At 45.9% G+C, this 17,496-nt stretch overlaps 1 protein-coding gene across 4 annotated transcripts in view; it reads left to right on the forward strand.

Annotated features, from left to right (window-relative positions):
• The window catches only part of EVL (Enah/Vasp-like), a 219,820-nt gene that overhangs the window by 80,793 nt on the left and 121,531 nt on the right, over window positions 1-17,496 (forward strand). Inside the window, exon 1 of one of the 4 annotated variants that reach the window (XM_073349639.2) lies at window positions 12,347-12,503. The exons of the other annotated variants lie outside the window; for them this stretch is intronic. Coding sequence (XP_073205740.1) covers window positions 12,493-12,503 — 11 coding nt within the window. The 5' untranslated portion in view covers window positions 12,347-12,492. Of the gene's footprint in view, window positions 1-12,346; window positions 12,504-17,496 lie in introns of those variants that run through there. 4 annotated transcript variants of the gene reach the window in all.

Consider the following 17,496-nt stretch of genomic DNA (forward strand, 5'->3'; position numbering starts at 1 on the left):
CGTCTGTCTTTTCAACAGAGGTCACTGGTCTTCTAGGACCTTTCATTTCTTACCACTTTCTGCTGTATTCTGATTCTCCACTGTAACACATCAGTTTTCCCCAGGTGCAACTCCAGATAATTCAGTAGCATTCCACCTGGGTAAAATCAGTGTAGCACGATGAGAAACAGGCCCTATGCTGGTAGCTGTTAACACTCCCACTGTGCTACTGAGGCATTTGCACTAGAATACTGGGTTGAAAGTGGTTCTTGGTTTACACACTGCTGCTGCAAAAGAGTGAGGAGGATGCCCAAATTGTCCTGGCAACCTTAGAAGCTAGTCAGACAAATAGAATGTTAAAAATTTCAATATAGTTAATTATCGTCTCTTGCCCTGACCCTGGTGTAGTTGTTGACACCTGGGCAGAGTGGGCAGATGCTGGGTGTGCAAATCCCACCATTTCCATTTGGTAGCATCTCACAGCCCCTTTGCAGAGGAGGATATGACTGCATAGGCCCAAAATGTTCACTCAACGTTTTATTTAATCCAGCTTCTACAAGCTGTAGGCTTGATTCTATACACTCTTATTTATGTGTAGAATTAGGTCATATTTTTCACAGCTGGTGTATACCTGCATGCACCAAAGCCAAACTCAAGGCCCACTGAACTCAATCAGAATCTTTCTGTTGAGGTCAGTGCATTTCGGGTGAGGCTTTAATTGCTCAGAGCTGTTAACCTTGTTTTGCTAATTTACTGGTGAGTTTTGTTCTCGCTTGTTACAAAACATAGATAGAAAAGTAGCAGATAGCTCTTGTCTGATATACACTTTGCAAAGAACCTGCTCTTGCTCACGTTGAATAGGAAGCTTCCCATTTACTTCAATGAGAGTAGGAATAAGGGCCAAATAATGTTAAGATGCAACTCTGAATGCACTAAGAACCTCTCTGTTACACTGTAAGAGATTCAGGTGTTGAAAAAGAGGAAGAAATACAGAGACATGGTCAATTATAACTGTTTTGATAAATCCATTCCCAATAGGAGGTGTTATAGTCTTAGGTAGATTGGCAAATTTGGCAGTTTACTGTGTCTAAGAGCATTATGGAGAATTGTAGTCTAATCCTTTGTTCTTGTTCTATTCATCTGGGGCTAGATTTTATATGGGTGTGGCTCCAAAGAAGTCAAGCTTCTAGCCACCACAAACCAATCTTTTCCTGCCCCTCCATGTTCTCTGAGAAGTATCACTATTGAAAATACATTGCTATAACAATCTTATGTAATGCTAGGCATTTACTTGGGATTGCCACTGTCCTACACGATATCCCCTCTGTAACCTTGACACATTCCTTCCTAGCTCTACTTCCTTCCTTAAACATTAAAGTTAATAATTTAGCCCTCCTATAGAACATTACCTTCATTTTTTTAATTATATTTTGGGATCTGTTTTTTGTAATGAGCGGTTCTGACTCATTGGGAAAGCACTTTCTAAATGTATCAAACCCATACTCAATCTCTGGCAGTTTGAGCTACTGTATCCTTTTTCCTTTCGGCCCTCTGCCAGGGGCGAGAGGAGGGAACAAAACAATAAAAACCACAATGAATATTCTCTCTCATTACCTTTGTGATTTGTCAAACTCTTAGCCAGAGTCTTGCAGCTCTCTCGTGTCTTCATCTCAGTCTAATGCCCCTTACTTCACATGACCTAACCGCGTCTTCTCACTTGATAACTGTTATACCTCCCTCATCCATGCATTTCTAGAGTACTTATGATAAAAGCATTTCCATTAGTTTCCAGAAGGCTGTGTCATTGTGCCCTTACCACAATACATGGATCTTACACATTAAGTAAAACATGATATTCAGGTTACACTGTTCAGCAGTTTTGCTTCTGGTGTTGGGTAGCATTGGAAATAAGTTAAATCTAAAAATGAGCAACTATAAAACTTTCTGTAAGAGGTTCCTAGTCTCTGTTTTTTCATGATCGTAAAGTTAATAACCTTCTATCTTTTAAAAATTTTAAATAGCTAAGAAGCCCTCTAAAATAAAAGTAAGGACAGAAATAACATATACAGCTCACCTTGCCTGCTGTCTACAGTTGTGATAACCTTGTTTACTGAGGTAAAAGGAAATGTACAGGGTAAAAATGAGAGTAACTGCTGTAGACCACATGTTCATTGACATTCCGTATTTGGTTCAATGTATGTGAGAATGTCTCTCGACAACTCCTGTAATTAGAAATGAGTGTTAGCCAACATTCAGACCATAAATAGCTGCTCTTGAAACCTAGATCATTTTCTACCTTTTATCTGAAATGTTTTTACAGGGAAAAATAAAGTAAATCTCTTACAAAAATTAAAAGCTACAGTACAGAGCTGGACATAAAACATTCTGTACTTTTTAATCCTCAACATCTAATTTGAAAAGGCAGGAAAACATTAGAAATGAGCCAAAGCCCCTTAAAGTGAATGGGAGTCTTTTTGCTGACTTCAGTTGGTTTTGGATTAGACCCATAGTGTATGGCTGTTTCTAAACAGAAATATGGAGCTATACATTTTCATCCTTAACTTGCAGGCTCTCCACACTTGGAACCACCGTTCGCTATAATGCCAGTTCTGACAGCCAAGAGATTGCAAGATTGGGCCTTTTCTTTTACTATGGGCTAAAATGTAAATGCCAATGTTTATTTTATAATGACTGTAAAATGTCTCGGACACTCAGAATCCCAGGTCCTTTCATATTTTAATGGGAACATTTTCTGTATCATATTAAATAAACTGCCATGTAATCGTGGTGCTCCAGTTGTTATGAAATTGCTGATTTGTGGTTGTGCAATTAGCTGACTCCAACTAAAAATGGCATTGTAGATATTCTGTACATGAAGTGGCAGATGATGGTCTATGAATTGTTCCATTGCCGCTTAGCGTGGGGTCTGGGCTCATTGCCCTTGTATCAGAGCTTATGGGAGATGAGAAGTTAAGGCAACCACAGAGTTAATACTTTGTAATTCAGCATCTCTAATACAGTACTTACACTGCTAACATGATACAAGTTATTTGTATCATCAAACAAAAGAGGCTGCTCCTTTGAAAGCAGATGAGGCCTGCACCTGCTGTGAAGCCAATCAGAGTTTTGCTGTTGACATACCGTGGGGCAGCACCGGGCCAGGCCTTTAAGTCTTTACTTCTTGGATTTAGAAAACTTTTTTCGGGATGTATAGCGGGTTCCCATGTTGAACTGGTTAGAGGGAAAAAAAGACCACCTACTAGATATTCACATCAGGGCTTGATGTAGGCCTCAGACAGCAAATGCATCTGATGATTTAACTTGACCCCCTAGTTGCTTATAATGCTGTAACGTTGGAGGAAGGAATGGGGATTTTTGTGTGTGAAAGGACAGACATTTGTTAAAAGTGGTACTAATAGTCTCCGGATTATATTTATCGTTTCACATATCCTTCCTGACAATATATTAGTTGTAACTGAAGCTCCTATTTCTTTCACAGTGCACAGCTATTCCCTGCAGAGCTCCTTCAGGACGGTAGAGGTTGCAGTCCTGTCCCCATGCTGCATGGAGGAGCTCTCCACAGCTTCTACTGAAGCCTCTGGGCACTGATTGTACCTGTCCCCATCATTTAGTGGTGTGGGATAGACAATACACAGGGACAGAGATCCACTTGCCTTTCCCTGATTCTGCCCCCAAGTCCCCACCATACACTAGCATATAAGGACTCTCTGGGAAGCTGGGCTTCGTGAGTGTGTGGTAGACACCTTGTCTGCCTCGCCCAATCCTGCCCTTACTTGTGCAACAGAACCGTACCTCATGTTGTTGTTATCGTCTTGTCCCCTGATACTCGTGCCAGGCCATGAAGTTCAAGAATGATTTCAGTCCTTTGTGAGGGCTTGAGCCAAGGTGTCAGATCTGAAGAGGGTCACTTTCCTTACAATATTACATTCAAAAGCATGGGCTATATCTCAGTCTCATCTCTGTTTATTTGCATTCCTGTGGAGTGCCCTGTCTGCAATCTCACAATAGTAGGTGTTTTTTCTGCGATGCTTGGATATTAATCACAAGATTTTTTTATCTGTTGACCCTTTATTTCTGCTAATATTTTCCATGATAGGGCATCAATATCCTCAGCTATTGTCATTCTTACCTGAATTTCCTGTCTTCCAACTTTGGCCAAATCATCAGCTACCTCACTCCTATATATACCAACAAGTGATGAAATCCATTGAAAACTCAATCTATTGCCTTGCTTTCTGATCCTCTTAGCCTCCTTATGAATTGTATTGTTGGTAGTGTTCTGGTTTCTCTTGCAAAAGGACACACTGTGATTGCAGAGGAAGTCTGAGGAACAGCAAGTACACCTCCTCAAAATCTGCATAATTCAGCTGATTAGAAAGATATTGGGGGTGCTTTATCTGCCAAATGTTTGCCTAGTTTTTAAGTAATTATTTTGGGTGCACACTAAGGTTGAAATCCAGGCCTCATTTAAGTCAACAGCAGAATTCCCATTGACTTCATTGGGACCAGGATTTCACTCTAATTGAATAGCCTCTGACAACTACTGTTGTGGAGCTGGCATGCTAAGTAGGCACAGTAGCATTTCTGTCACATCAATAATTAGCATCTTACTAAATATTTAGAAACCTCCTAATACTAAACAAGTAGATCATATTATATCCTGAATTTTTTATTTTTTTACAGCTCCCTTTGAAGTAAAATGAAGGTTCTGTGGAACGTGGGGAGACTAGAGCCCTGAAAGACTTGTAGTGCATTTTTTACATACAGGGCTAATGGTTAGTGGACAAAGAATTTTTGATCCATTTGCACATGTAATGGATGCAAATCTGGGAACATGAGGAAAAAAATGGTCTTATATATTTATATATGACTGACAGCTGTAAAATGAGTTTTGCAAATCTGGATCTATGTATATTCGTGCATACCTTATGCAACAGACATGCATATATTGTGCGTACAATTTTTCTTACTGATTTTCAACGTTTATTAGTGTGTCATTTTAGTAGTGAATTCTCACGCCTATTAATTATGCTGTCCGTAAAGGAAAGACATTAGTCTATGCAAATACTTCCTTTTACTGTTTACTCATTGTAATGGGTTTCTTTTTAAGATAAATAATAAAATCTAAATATGAAACAACAAATACGTACGCATAAAAAAGTAATTCAGATAGTCTGAAATATTGTGTTAATTGTGGAAAAAGCATGTTTTCAGCTTGTCTTCTTTCAAAATAGCTCATAGTAGAGTTTATTTCGGATGATTGAGTATAAGCGTCTTGTTGTGCATTCAAACCTAGGACATCTTAAAGTGCTTCTTTTCGTTCTTAAGGAATTAAATGGTTTTCATATCTTGACATGATGTATCATTTTGAGGCTGAGCCAGTAATCTATCTGGGTTCAATCGGTAGCCCTTAGAACTGATAGCATATCTTACATCTCATCCGAAAATCATGCGTGGCTTGCCAATGCAGCTTTCTCTCAAAGAAACACAAATACAGCACCTCGTCCTCCTTCGAATAGTGTCCCTCCGTTAATATGTTCAGTAGGTGTGTTGCTAAAAAGGTTCCAGTGATATTTATACCGTTGCAGCTAAGGCTAGGCTCTTGTGTGCAAGAAATTCTGATCTTCTTGCAGAGATCTAAACCGATTGTTTTAGACATATGTTCATCTAGCGTTCAGTCCTTGTTAGGTCCCCATAGACCTAGATCCTATTTGTACTTTGTCCCAAGGTGATATTCCCTTCACAGTCCTCTCTTTCTAATCCAAATCCATCAAGGCATTTTAGCAGTGCAAATGAATGATTAGAGATACTTCTGCCGGAATGTGCACAGTAGTGATTAATTAAATTAACTTGGCACTGGGAGTCAGCACTGGGTTTTATTCCCCTCGCTGTCACTGATTTATTGTGTGACTTTGGGCAAATCACTCAGGACCTGGTATTTTGAGGAGCTGAACACCTACAACTCCAGTTGAAGTTAGCTCAGCACCTCTGAAAATAACACCCTCAAAGTGCAGCTACGGCCAGAAAAAACTGCTTTCTCTTGCTCAATGGACCCAATCACTGTGTATATTAAGAGTCAAAACTGCTTATTTTTAGCAGGAAAATTAAGTGGGGACTGAGTTTGAGCCTCTTTCCCCTCCACTCCCAGGCATTTGGCAGCTAGCTTAAAATATTTTTGCGAGGGACCAGACCTATGCCTGTAGGATCAGAGAAATGTAAGGGTGGCTTAGAGCCACCTTTGCTCCAATCCCCACCAGACTTGTACAGAGCACAGCATGGCCACTTTGGTGACTTTGGCACAATTATTTTGTGATTTGGGCTAATAATTATTTAGAGACAAATTTTTCAAGCCATGCCCCTGCAACATACAATGGAATGCTGTTCATGCAGTGACAGATTGTATAGCAGTGAGATGAACAGTGTAAGTCTACCCCCCTGAACTTGGTGACAGAAATACCTGCTGCAGTGAGGCATTTACACACTAAGGGCACGTCTACACTGGCAGAGTTACAGCGCCGGGAGTTAAAGTGCTGCTCAGAGAGCGCTGAAGGGAAACCCCTGTTCTGTGTTCACACTGTCAACTGCCTGCGCAATAGTGTGTTCGCATTTGTGGTACTTTCAGTGGTATTTGGAGCGGTGCACTCTGGGCAGCTATCCCACAGAGCACCTCTTTCTCTTCTGCTGCTAAGAGTTGTGGGAACATGGAGGAGGTTGCAGGGCATCCTGAGTCCTGTCTCATGTCTCAGTGCCCCGTGATGCATTGCTTCGCATCCCAGCGGTCCCTGTGCTTCTGTCTGCATTTAGCGCCATCTTTCAACGGAATGGATCCCAAACTGCTGACCAGTATGCTGTTTGCTCTGACCAACACATCACGAGTGGTAGTGGAGTTATTCCTTAAACTACAAAGGCAAGAGGAGTGCGACATTGATCTCACCACGCATAGCAGCTACTACATGAGATTGCTTGTGGCATTCACGGAGGTGTTGACAACAGTGGAACACCCCTTTTGGGCTCGGGAAACAAGCACTGAGTGGTGGGATCACATCATGATGCACATCTGGGATGACGAGCGGTGGCTGCAGAACTTTCAGATGAGGAAAGCCACATTCATTGGACTGTGTGACGAGCTCACCCTAGCCCTGCGGTGCGAGAGCTGCCCTGCCATTGGAGAAGCATGTGGAGATTGCACTGTGGAAGCTGGCTACTCCAGACTGCTATCGATCGGTTGCTAACCAGTTCGGAGTGGGAAAGTCAACTATTTCCCTAAGTCTGCAGGGCCATTAGTCGTATCCTGCTCCGAAAGTCTGTGACTCGAGGCAATGTGCGTGACATTGTGGATGGCTTTGCACAAATGGGCTTCCCTAACTGCGGAGGGGTGATAGATGACACACACATTCCAATTCTGGCACCAGACCACCTAGCCCAGGGGTGGCCAACCTGAGCCTGAGAAGCAGCCAGAATTTACCAATGTACATTGCCAAAGAGCCACAGTAATATGTCAGCAGCCCCCCATCAGCTCCCCGCCACCCCCGCTCCCAGTGCCTCCCGCCCATTGGCAGCCCCGCAGATCAGTGCCTCCCCCTCCTTCTTCGCACCTCCTGATCAGCTATTTTGTGGTGTGCAGGAGCACCCCCCCCCCCAGCACATTGGAAAGCTGGCGCCTGTAGCTCTGGCCCTGGAGTCGGTGCCTATCCAAGGAGCCGCATATTAACTTCTGAAGAGCCGCAGGTGGCTCTGGAGCCAGAGGTAGGCCACCCCTGACCTAGCCACTGAGTACATTAATCACACGGGGTGTTTCTCAATGGTTCTCCAGGCACTTGTAGATCGCCGTGGGCGTTTCACAGCCATTAATGTAGGCTGGTCTGGAAAGGGGCATGAAGCACACATCTTTCGGAACACTGGCCTGTTCAGGAAGCTTCAAGCAGGGACTTTCTTCCTGAACCAGAAGATCACTGTAGGGGAAGTCAAAATGCCCATTGTGATCCTGGGAGACCCTGCCTACCCCTTAATGCCATGGCTTATGAAGCCATACATGGGGCAAGCTGACGGCAGCAAGGAGCGATTCAGCGACAGGCTGAGCGAGTGCAGAATGACTGTTGAGTGTGCTTTTGACCATTTAAAAGCCCGCTGGCACTGCCTCTGTGGGAAGCTGGACCTGGCCGATTACAATATTCCTATGTTTATAGCTGCGTGCTGTGCGCTCCATAATATTTGCGAAGGGAAGGGTGAAAGCTTCACTTAGGGCTGGACCGCAGAGGTTCAGCACCTGGAGGCTGAGTTTGAACAGCCAGAGACCAGAGCTATTAGAGGGGTGCAGCGCGGGGCCATAGGGAACAGAGATGCTTTGAGGCAGCAATTTGAAGCTGAAAGCCACTAATATTTGTTGCTATGCTTGGGAATGCAGTGCTTGTAATACTAGGAGGTGATTGGTGCAGACGATGCAATATGTGGATTTAACATAATTGTATGTTGCTTTCCAGGTTTCTTTTTGCTTTAAATTAATAGAATAAAGATTGCTTTCAAACCAACACAATTCTTTTATTAAAAAACAACAACCGGAGGAGAAAATCAAACCAAGAAAAGAAAAAACAGCAGTGAGGGGGATGGGGGAAGGGAAGGTCCCATGAGGAGGAGGGGTCCCGGAATGGCTAAAGATTTGTGTACGTCCAGGGGTCGTATCCAGCCTTCTCCTTCGGAGTACAATGCAGCGGGTGCTGTTCTTCAGCAGGGCCAAACTGCAGAGGGATGGGTGTTGCGTGCAGTGGGCAGTGGGAGTCCACAGTGCCGGACTGTGAGGGGGGAGGAGTGGAATGCCGCAGGTATAGACTGGAGCCAGGAGGTTCCTAATCAGTGTTTGTTGACGGTGTCTGGGGCGGGGGGTGGGGCGGGGCGCATGGGAAAGAATTTTATGACAGCGGCTGCAGGGGAGGGCAGGCGCGGAGCTGCTTGGTTTGAAGAGATAGTATCACCTGGAGCATGTCTGCTTGGCTCTCCATAACCTTTAAGAGCTGCTCCATGGCTTTATTCTGGCATGCCGCGTTCTCCTTTCAGTCCCTCTTCTCGCTGTCCTGCCACTCCTTCAATTCCTGTTTCTCAGCGGCGGAGTGCATCATAACCTCATGCAGAAAGCCCTCCTTAGTTCTTCTTGGCCACTTTCTAATTCTGTGCAGCCGTTCAGCCACCGATAACAAAGAGGGAGGCTGGGCTCCCAAGGTCATCTCTGTGAAGTTTAAATGCAACATTTTACAGAAGCAGTATTGTTTGCAATACAGAGAATGCTGATTCATTGATTTAAAACACAGCCAGTACTCAAACACCTGTCACTGTCTAGCTGACCCCAGACAATCACACATGAGCCACAAGACCCCCAAAATGGTGAGTAGCCCCAGGGGCAGGGTAAATCACTCTTCCTGGACCCTGCTGTACACTGGGCACGTGGCACTCGGGTAGAGCCAGCACTGAAGGGGAGGCCTGATAATCATTTCTGTCCTCACACTTTCCACAGGATGTGATCATTATGGAAGGTATCTCGCTGCTGAGGGTGAGCAGGGAATCAAGGGAGGGTCTTCTCCAAGCCTGCGACTTCCGCCCTGGCCCCTATGCAGCTTGCCTGTGTGCAACAATGGTCTCCCTGCCCCCATGGTGTCACAGCAGCATGGGAAAGTTACTGTTAATGGGGCAAGAAACAAAGCAGCTCTGCTGAAGAACCTGCAGGAACGGATTGCCCAGTATCTCCATGAGAGTTTCCTGGAGATCTCTGAGGCAGATTCCCATGAAGTGAGGGAGTCAATCAACAGTCTGTTCCACCGCTCAGACTAGGCATGCGGTGGGAGACTGCTTCCTGCAACCCTCCTGCCCCCAACAACTCGCTTCAGCAATTCCCAAAACCAAATCCACTTAGCAGGGGCCTCCTCTTCTGTTTCCACTTCACCAACATCTGGCAGTTGTGACTGGCTAGCCTCCTCCAGGGTAGAAAAGAGCTCCTGGTTGCATGCATCTCTGACCTCCGAGTCATCCTCTGCCTCTGGGTCTCCTCCACATCCTCGTCCAAGATTTCCTTCTTCTGGCTTGATCCACTTTTGACTGGCACGCGAGCCACCGAAGTATCCATAATGCCGTTCGCAGTGGAGGTGGGATCGCCACCAAGTATCGCGTCCAGCCCTTTGTAGAACTATCAGCTCGTGGGCGCAGCACCGGAGCAGCGGTTTGTCTCCCGCGCCTCGTGGTAGGTGTTCCACAGCTCCTTCACTTTGACCCTGCACTGCAGTGTATCCTGGTCCTGGCCCCTTTCTGCCATGCATCGTGAAATCTGTCTGTAGGTATCATAATTCCTACAGCTGGAGTGCAGCTGGGACTGGACAGCCTCCTCTCCCCAAATGCTGATGAGGTCCAGCAGCTCGGCATCGCTCCAAGCGGGGGATCACCTGCTGTGTGGTGCAGCCATTGCCACCTGGAAAGATGCGGTGAGCCCACTGCACGCATCACCGAGCAAACAGGAAGGGGACTTTCAAATTCCAAAGGAATTTATGGGGTGGGGATGATGGTTGGTTGGTCACCTGAGGGCAGGGCAGTAGAGTTCAAACCAATGACCAGAGAGGCGAGAACAGGCATTGTGGGACACCTCCCGGAGTCCAGTCGCAGCAGTATAATCGACCAGGGTGTCTACAGTGGCACCACAGTGCTGTAGCCCCAGCGCAGAAAGCCACACGCCTCACGTTGGGGTGGCTTTTTTACAGCGCTACAGCTGTGCAGTTTCTGCGCCCTAAGTGGCTTGGCAGTGTGTACACCTCGGGAGTTACAGCACAGAAAGCTGCTTTACTGCACGGAAACTTGCCAGTGTAGACAGGGCCTAAGTGGATGTCGTCTCTTGCTACGCATAGGAGCCAGAGAAAGGACATGCCACTGCGTCCGGGAGCCACTTGAGGTAAGCGATGCTCGGAGCCTGCCCCCCCTGAGTGTCTCCCCAACCCGCTGCCCCAGCCCTGATCCCCCTCCCACTCTCCAAACTCCTCGATCTCAGCCCAGAGCACCCTCCTACCCTACCCACCCCTCCTCATCCCCCAGCTCCACCCCAGAGCCCGCACCCCAACCCCAATTTTGTGAACATTCATGGCCCACCGTACAATTTCTATTCCCCGATGTTGCCCACCCCTGGTCTGTCACATAGTTTGCTGACATTTTCCTATCTCCCAGTGACTGCTGAGAATCCCACGCACACATCCTGTGATGTTTTACTGTGATCCCAATATGGGCCAGTTGAACAGGTTTTTAAAATCAGTTCTGTGATAGTAAAAAAAAAAAAAAAAAAAGACAAAATAAATTAAAATAAAATAAAAATGTCATAAAATAGCTCTCTATTATCATCTAGAAGCAGCTTTGTTTCCTTGCTCTTGTCACTTGCACTTCAGCTTTATTTTTTAAAATCTTCAGGAGTTGTAACCTGGAATAGTATTTACATCAGGCCAGATTCTCTGCTGCATGTTGCAGGAGGCTAAGCACAGGCTGTGTAGCACAGGCTGGGAAAAGGAAGAGGGGGCTGACTCCCACCTTTTCCCTCTCCAAATTCTGACCTGTCTGGGGGCCTGCCTGGTCCCTAATGCAACTTAGACCACCCCAGGTTACGCACTCAGAACTGAATAAGTACTATTCAGCATGAGTAAGGACTGCATTGATTATCAACTCTTTTGAGCAGATATGCTCCACCAATGCAATTGGTGACTTTCCTTGCCTGCACTGAGGGTTTGCACTGATATGCTAGCTCAGTGGTTCTCAAACTATTGTACTGGTGACCCCTTTCAGATAGCAAGCCTCTGAGTGTGACCCCCCCCTTATAAATTAAAAACACTTGTTTATATATTTAACACCACTATAAATGCTGGAGGCAAAGCAGGGTTTGGGGTGGAGGCTGACAGCTTGCGACCCCCCCCCATGTAATAACCTCACAACCCCCAGAGGGGTCCTGACCCCCAGTTTGAGAACCCCTTTGCTAGCTGCTGAAATTAGAGGTATCCCTCAATATAGACAAGGTCTCTGTGTTTTGTACAGGATCAAGTACAGTGACTGTGTTGCACAAATGATAATAATTCTGTTGGGTTGTTTTTTTTTTGTCACTGAATCCATGACAAGAAAAACTAATTAAATGCTTTTAATATCAACATTACCAGTTGAAAAAATGGCAGTTGATCTCATCTTAATCCATATTCTCGGTCTTGGACTATTGCTTCTTTTCATCTTTTTATACTGAACAAATTTTCTTTTCTTTTCTTTTCTTTTTTTTAAACCAAGTGTTATTTCCTGCTCTCTCTTTTTTGGTAAAACTTCCGTTTTCCTGTTTGGGTATAGGGCTTTATGCATACACTCTCAAACTGCATTACTGTCGGGTTTTTGTTCCGCTCTATAAATTGAAGAAACAGAATATCTGATTTAGCACAAATTACGTGTGACAGATTGATAATACATTGTTTCTGAATCTTCTGCTAAATCCTTTTTTCAATGGCAAGCTGGTAAGTACCTGGGGACTCTACCATGAATATATAATGACTTTGTTGACCAAAATTCATATGGTGTAATATAAAGAATAGCATGTCCTATTTAAACTGTACTTTCAGAAGGTTTGTGTTTCAGTTATGAAAAGATAATTAGATTTTTGTGGCAATAATAGATTGCTCTGATTCTGGCTTCCAGTGCTGAACTTGATTCACTGGGCCAAATTCGTCTCTGTTGCAAGTCAAATGATTTAAGTGGAGTTATCAGAGATTCATTTGTCCCATTGAGAACTGAATGGGAATAAGAATTCACCTGTGTGGATCTCATTGAAGGATCAAGGCCTTATATAGTTTGTTGTGTTGTGTACAGTTATGCATGTGTCTGTGTCCTGATGGATAGTGTCATGTTTGTAATTTGCATATGTTTGAATTTTTTAAAATCTTTGTTTAAAACGTTGTTCTACTCAAACACACTCCAATGGCTTTGAGAGTGTTTGTCTGAAAGCATTAGCTGGTGTCTAAAATTTGCATTTTCCGTTCACAGTATAGTTTCTGATTGTGCATGTTGTTTCAGTATTTTCTAAAATTAGTTACTTCTTGTTCTTATTTCTATAAAAAGGGAAGTAGTTTACATTAGCAATGGCCTGATCTTGTAAGGATACTTCATTACAATTTTATATCTCAGCATATGTAATAGACTAATCAAGTCTGTGTCATTTTTTTCCCTACGCTTACCATCCTGATACTTACTTCTAAGAATTTGGTGTGTGTAGTGGAGGTTGTTTGCAAGATGGCATGTGGGATGCTATAAAGTACCGCACTTTATTACAGGAAGATACAGTGAGTAGGTTAAAGAGTTAATGGATCAGTGAAGTGCTGGAGAGGGTGGAGGTGTGCATACATTGCTTAAATAGCTTGAAGGTCAAAGGAAAGCTTCCGCCCTGGAGTATGGCATGTTCCTATCTGTAAGCGGGGGAATAGTTCCGCTCTTGTGGGGAACTTTCCTGGCTTCTGCACTACCCCGGTTAAGTGGGCTAGCAAAAGGATCTGAGTCCTTGCTCCCACTTCCTTTACCCAGTGGCCTCCCTGCCCTTGAGGACTCCCCTTCCACTCTCCTGTCTGGCAGAGTCCTCGTAACCCCAACAAGGCTGGACCCAGGATTCCTGGGGGGCTCGACCCCCAACCCTGCTGTGCTCACCTAGGACAGGAGCTAGGGTGTCCCCACTCCGGGGTACTCTCTCTGCATTGGACACTTCTCTGATCCACTGACCATTACATACAAGTTAAAACAAATGCAAGTTATTTAATCAACAATTAAATTTAAAAAGAATAAGAAAAAATGGGAAAGGTTAAAGGAAACACATCACCCCGCTCTGTGGCAGGGAGCATCACAAACAGTGTCTCTGGAATGTCAGGGCAGTTCGCAGTCTGTTCCTGGTAAGTCCCAGGCCACCTTCTCAGGCCCTGGCTTTGCTGCAGGGACGCTGTGGGTTGGACACTTGCTCTGGTGGTGGCCACATGCTCTCAGGCTCTAAGTGGTAGGACCCTTCTTCCCAGTGTTGCCCCCGCCCTGTCGGGGTTACGATCCAAGCCTGGCCTGCAGAGCCCCATGGCTGAGGCGTCTCCCTGTGCTGAGCCTGCTGCCCCAGGGTCCCCCTCGCTCTCCCCAGCTGCTCACCACCCCCAGCTCCAGACTGCTCCAGCCCCAGCTGCACCACTCGGTCTCTGGAGCTGCTGCTGCTCTGCCTCCAGCTCCCTGGGCTGCTTCTTTGGCCCCTCTACCTCTGGTTGCTACAGCTCTGCTCCCAGGACAGGTTTGCTCTGCAGGCTGCTTCTGTGACTCTGCTCCCAGCACTGACCTGCTTCCTGGGCTGCTTTTCTGGCCCCTCTGGCTCTGGTTGCTGCAGCTCTGCTCCCAGGGCAAGTCTGCTCTCTCTGGGCTGTGCCTCTGGCTTTGGGGCTGCAGCTCTGCTCCCAGCACAGGGTCTGCTCTCTCTGGGCTGTTTTTCTGGTCCCTCTGGATCCAGCACAGCTCTGCTCCCCAGCTCAGCTTGAGCCCCTGGTTTCTCCTTAGCTCGGCCCCACTCTGTGTGACCCAGGCAATTCCAGCTCACGCAGAGGACAGGACCTCCCTGACCTCCTGACTCCCTGATTAGCCTGCCCGCCCTGTCATTCAGGCTGACCTGGAGCATTGACCTCTCCCCATTGTTCCTGGGGGCTGTCAGTCTCAGGGTCCTGATTCCCATAGACCCTTCCCCCTTTTTAGTACTGGGAGCTAGCAACTAAAACACCCCCACTGAATGTTAGTAAGGGGGCAACAGTCCCCTTACATATGTATCTGACTATTTTGGCAGGAGTGATGTTTTTTAATGACTAAATTGCTGAGTATGAGATGCCTTTTGTTCAGCAGCTGTTTATATTTTTTTAAGATGCTGAGTTGACGTGCTCCCAAGTGGAGTTTGCCTTGAAACCCTTTTTTCCTTAAGCTAATTGTTCTGTTTCGCAAGAATGTATCAGAACAGGAAACAGAGGAGTTAAAATGAATTCACCAGCTACTACCCAAAATCTTAGCAGGATAAACTAAGTGCTGGGGCCAGATTCTGCTCCCAATTTCATTGGTGTAAATACAGAGCAACTCCATCAGCCCTGATCTGATTCGCTGCTGACTCGCAGCTCATACACCATTTATATGTGGGTAGCAGACATAAACAAATCAGAATTCTCTATTCATTCACATCAGTGGTATAGTAGGATAGAATTGGTGGGAGATTACTATCAGACCTCTATGAATCATCTGTTACTCTGTGGTGTCTCTTTACATATGTTATACTTGCATCCCAGATTACCTCACGGTCATGTCTCAGTGCTTTGATGCAGCAAGTTACAAGTAAATAACTGTGAGCCTTATTGAGCATGGCTACACTACATGAATTTTCACACTGAAGTGACTAAGCCCCCAAAGTCCTGGCCTACTAGGACTGGACTCTCAGTGTAAAATCTGGATTCTCTATGACTTGTCTCTTCTTTGGTTTCCAGCTCACAAGTCTACATGGATGTCTTCACACATTACTCAATATAGTGTTTTAATAACCTCAGAAAGGAGAAATCAATTAAGGGGAACACCATCAGCATAAAGAGCAACTTCTGAACCCTGTTCTTTTATAACAACACATAGTAGTTGGCATCGTGCTTGTTAGTCACACAAACCTTCTCTGTAAACTACTTCCTTATCTGTCAGGCATGTTCTGAGGCTTAATTCATTAACAACATCAAGCCTTTTTGAGATGTATGGATGAAAGATGAGATATATATATATAATGTGTGTGTGTGTGTGTGTAGGGGTTCTCAAACTGGGGGTCGGGACTCCTCAGGGGTTGCAAGGTTATTACATGGGGGGTCGCGAACTGTCAGCCCCTACCCCAAACCCCGCTTTGCCTCCGGCATTTATAATGGTGTTAAATATATTAAAAAGTATTTTTGACTTATAAGGGGCGGTCGCACTCAGAGGCTTGCTATGTGAAAGGGGTCACCAGTACAAAAGTTTGAGAACCACTGAGTACAGGATTGTTGTAATTTTTGTTATTGGTATCTTTGGATTTAAGATATTATATAGAGACATGGGAGTTTTAACAAAGAAGCAATTTAAGGGCAAGGCTGTGAATGGCTATAGGCAGATGCACAGTGTGGATGGATCTTCCCCCTTTGACAGCTCATCCAAGGGCCAGCCACAATTACAATCCCTCGATGCACATCAAAGGCGGTGGAAAGGAGGCTGGGGCATAGCTTGCCTCCTGTTCACCAGACTTCAGAGTGCATTAGAGAAGGGATCATAAAAGGTGGTGTGACCTGAGCAGATCCTTCCGTGCATTGGGTCATAGGGGGGATGAGAGACCATGCCTCCCCCTTAGTTGGGCCGGTGGCTAAATGCCCTCAACCTTCACAACAGTTTTGGTCAAGGGAGTTTTCCACTTGTTCCCACTGCTGCTCTAATGCAGGAGCAGAGTCCTGCCTCGCTTGGTATCTGGTAGAGCAGGGGTGAGCAAACTTTTTGGCCCGAGAGCCACATCTGGGTGGGGAAATTGTATGCAGGGCCATGAATGTAGGGCAGGGGGTTGGGGTGCGGGAGGGGGTGCGGTGTGCAGGAAGGGGCTCAGGGCAAAGGGTTATGGTGCAGGTAGGGAATCAAGGCAGGGGGTTGGGGTGTGGGGTGCAGGAAGGGTTCAGGGTGTGGGCTCTGGCCCCGTGTCGTTTACCTCGAGCAGTTCTGGGATAGCAACAGCGCACAGTGGGGCTAAGGAAGGCTCCCTGCCTGCCCTAGCCACGCGCTGCTCCCAGAAGTTGCCAGAATATCTGGCAGTGACTCCTGTGGGTGGGGTGGGGCAGGCGGCACCACTGCATGCTGCCCTTGCCTGCATGTACCACCCCTGAAGTTCCCATTGGCCACGGTTCCCTGTTCCCGGACAATGGGAGCTGCGGGGGGCGGTGCCTGCAGGCGAGGGCAGTGCATAGAGCCTTCTGCCCCTCCTCCCCCAGGGGCTGCAGGGACATGGTGCCGGGCACTTCTGGGAGCGGTGCGGGGCCAGGGCAGGCAGGGAGCCTGCCTTAGCCCCGCTGCGCCACATCCCGTGGACCAAATTGAAAGCCCTGATGGGCCGGATCTGGCCTGCAGGCCACAGTTTGCCCTCCCCTGTGGTAGAGGATCCTCCAGAAGTGATGCTGACTTCGGACAGGAAGTAGAAGTGGTAGATTGTATGGCAGGACAAAATTAGCGACCTAGTCATATCTGCAGCAAATGCTAAGATGCCAAATATGGGAAATGTTTTGCTTGTAGTAACTTGACTGAATGCTTTTTTGCTCTGAAGTTTCTAGAGGTATTTTTAAGCTCTATTTGAATAAGTAGGTTGGACAAAAACTGCAAATATGGTGCCACTCCATAAATGGCCATTTCTTTAAATAATTACATCTAATTAAAAAATATTTTCTTCCCACCCTAATCATTGAAATAATTCTG

The sequence above is a fragment of the Lepidochelys kempii genome, chromosome 6, assembly GCF_965140285.1.
Source record: "Lepidochelys kempii isolate rLepKem1 chromosome 6, rLepKem1.hap1, whole genome shotgun sequence".
NCBI lineage: Eukaryota > Metazoa > Chordata > Testudines > Cheloniidae > Lepidochelys > Lepidochelys kempii.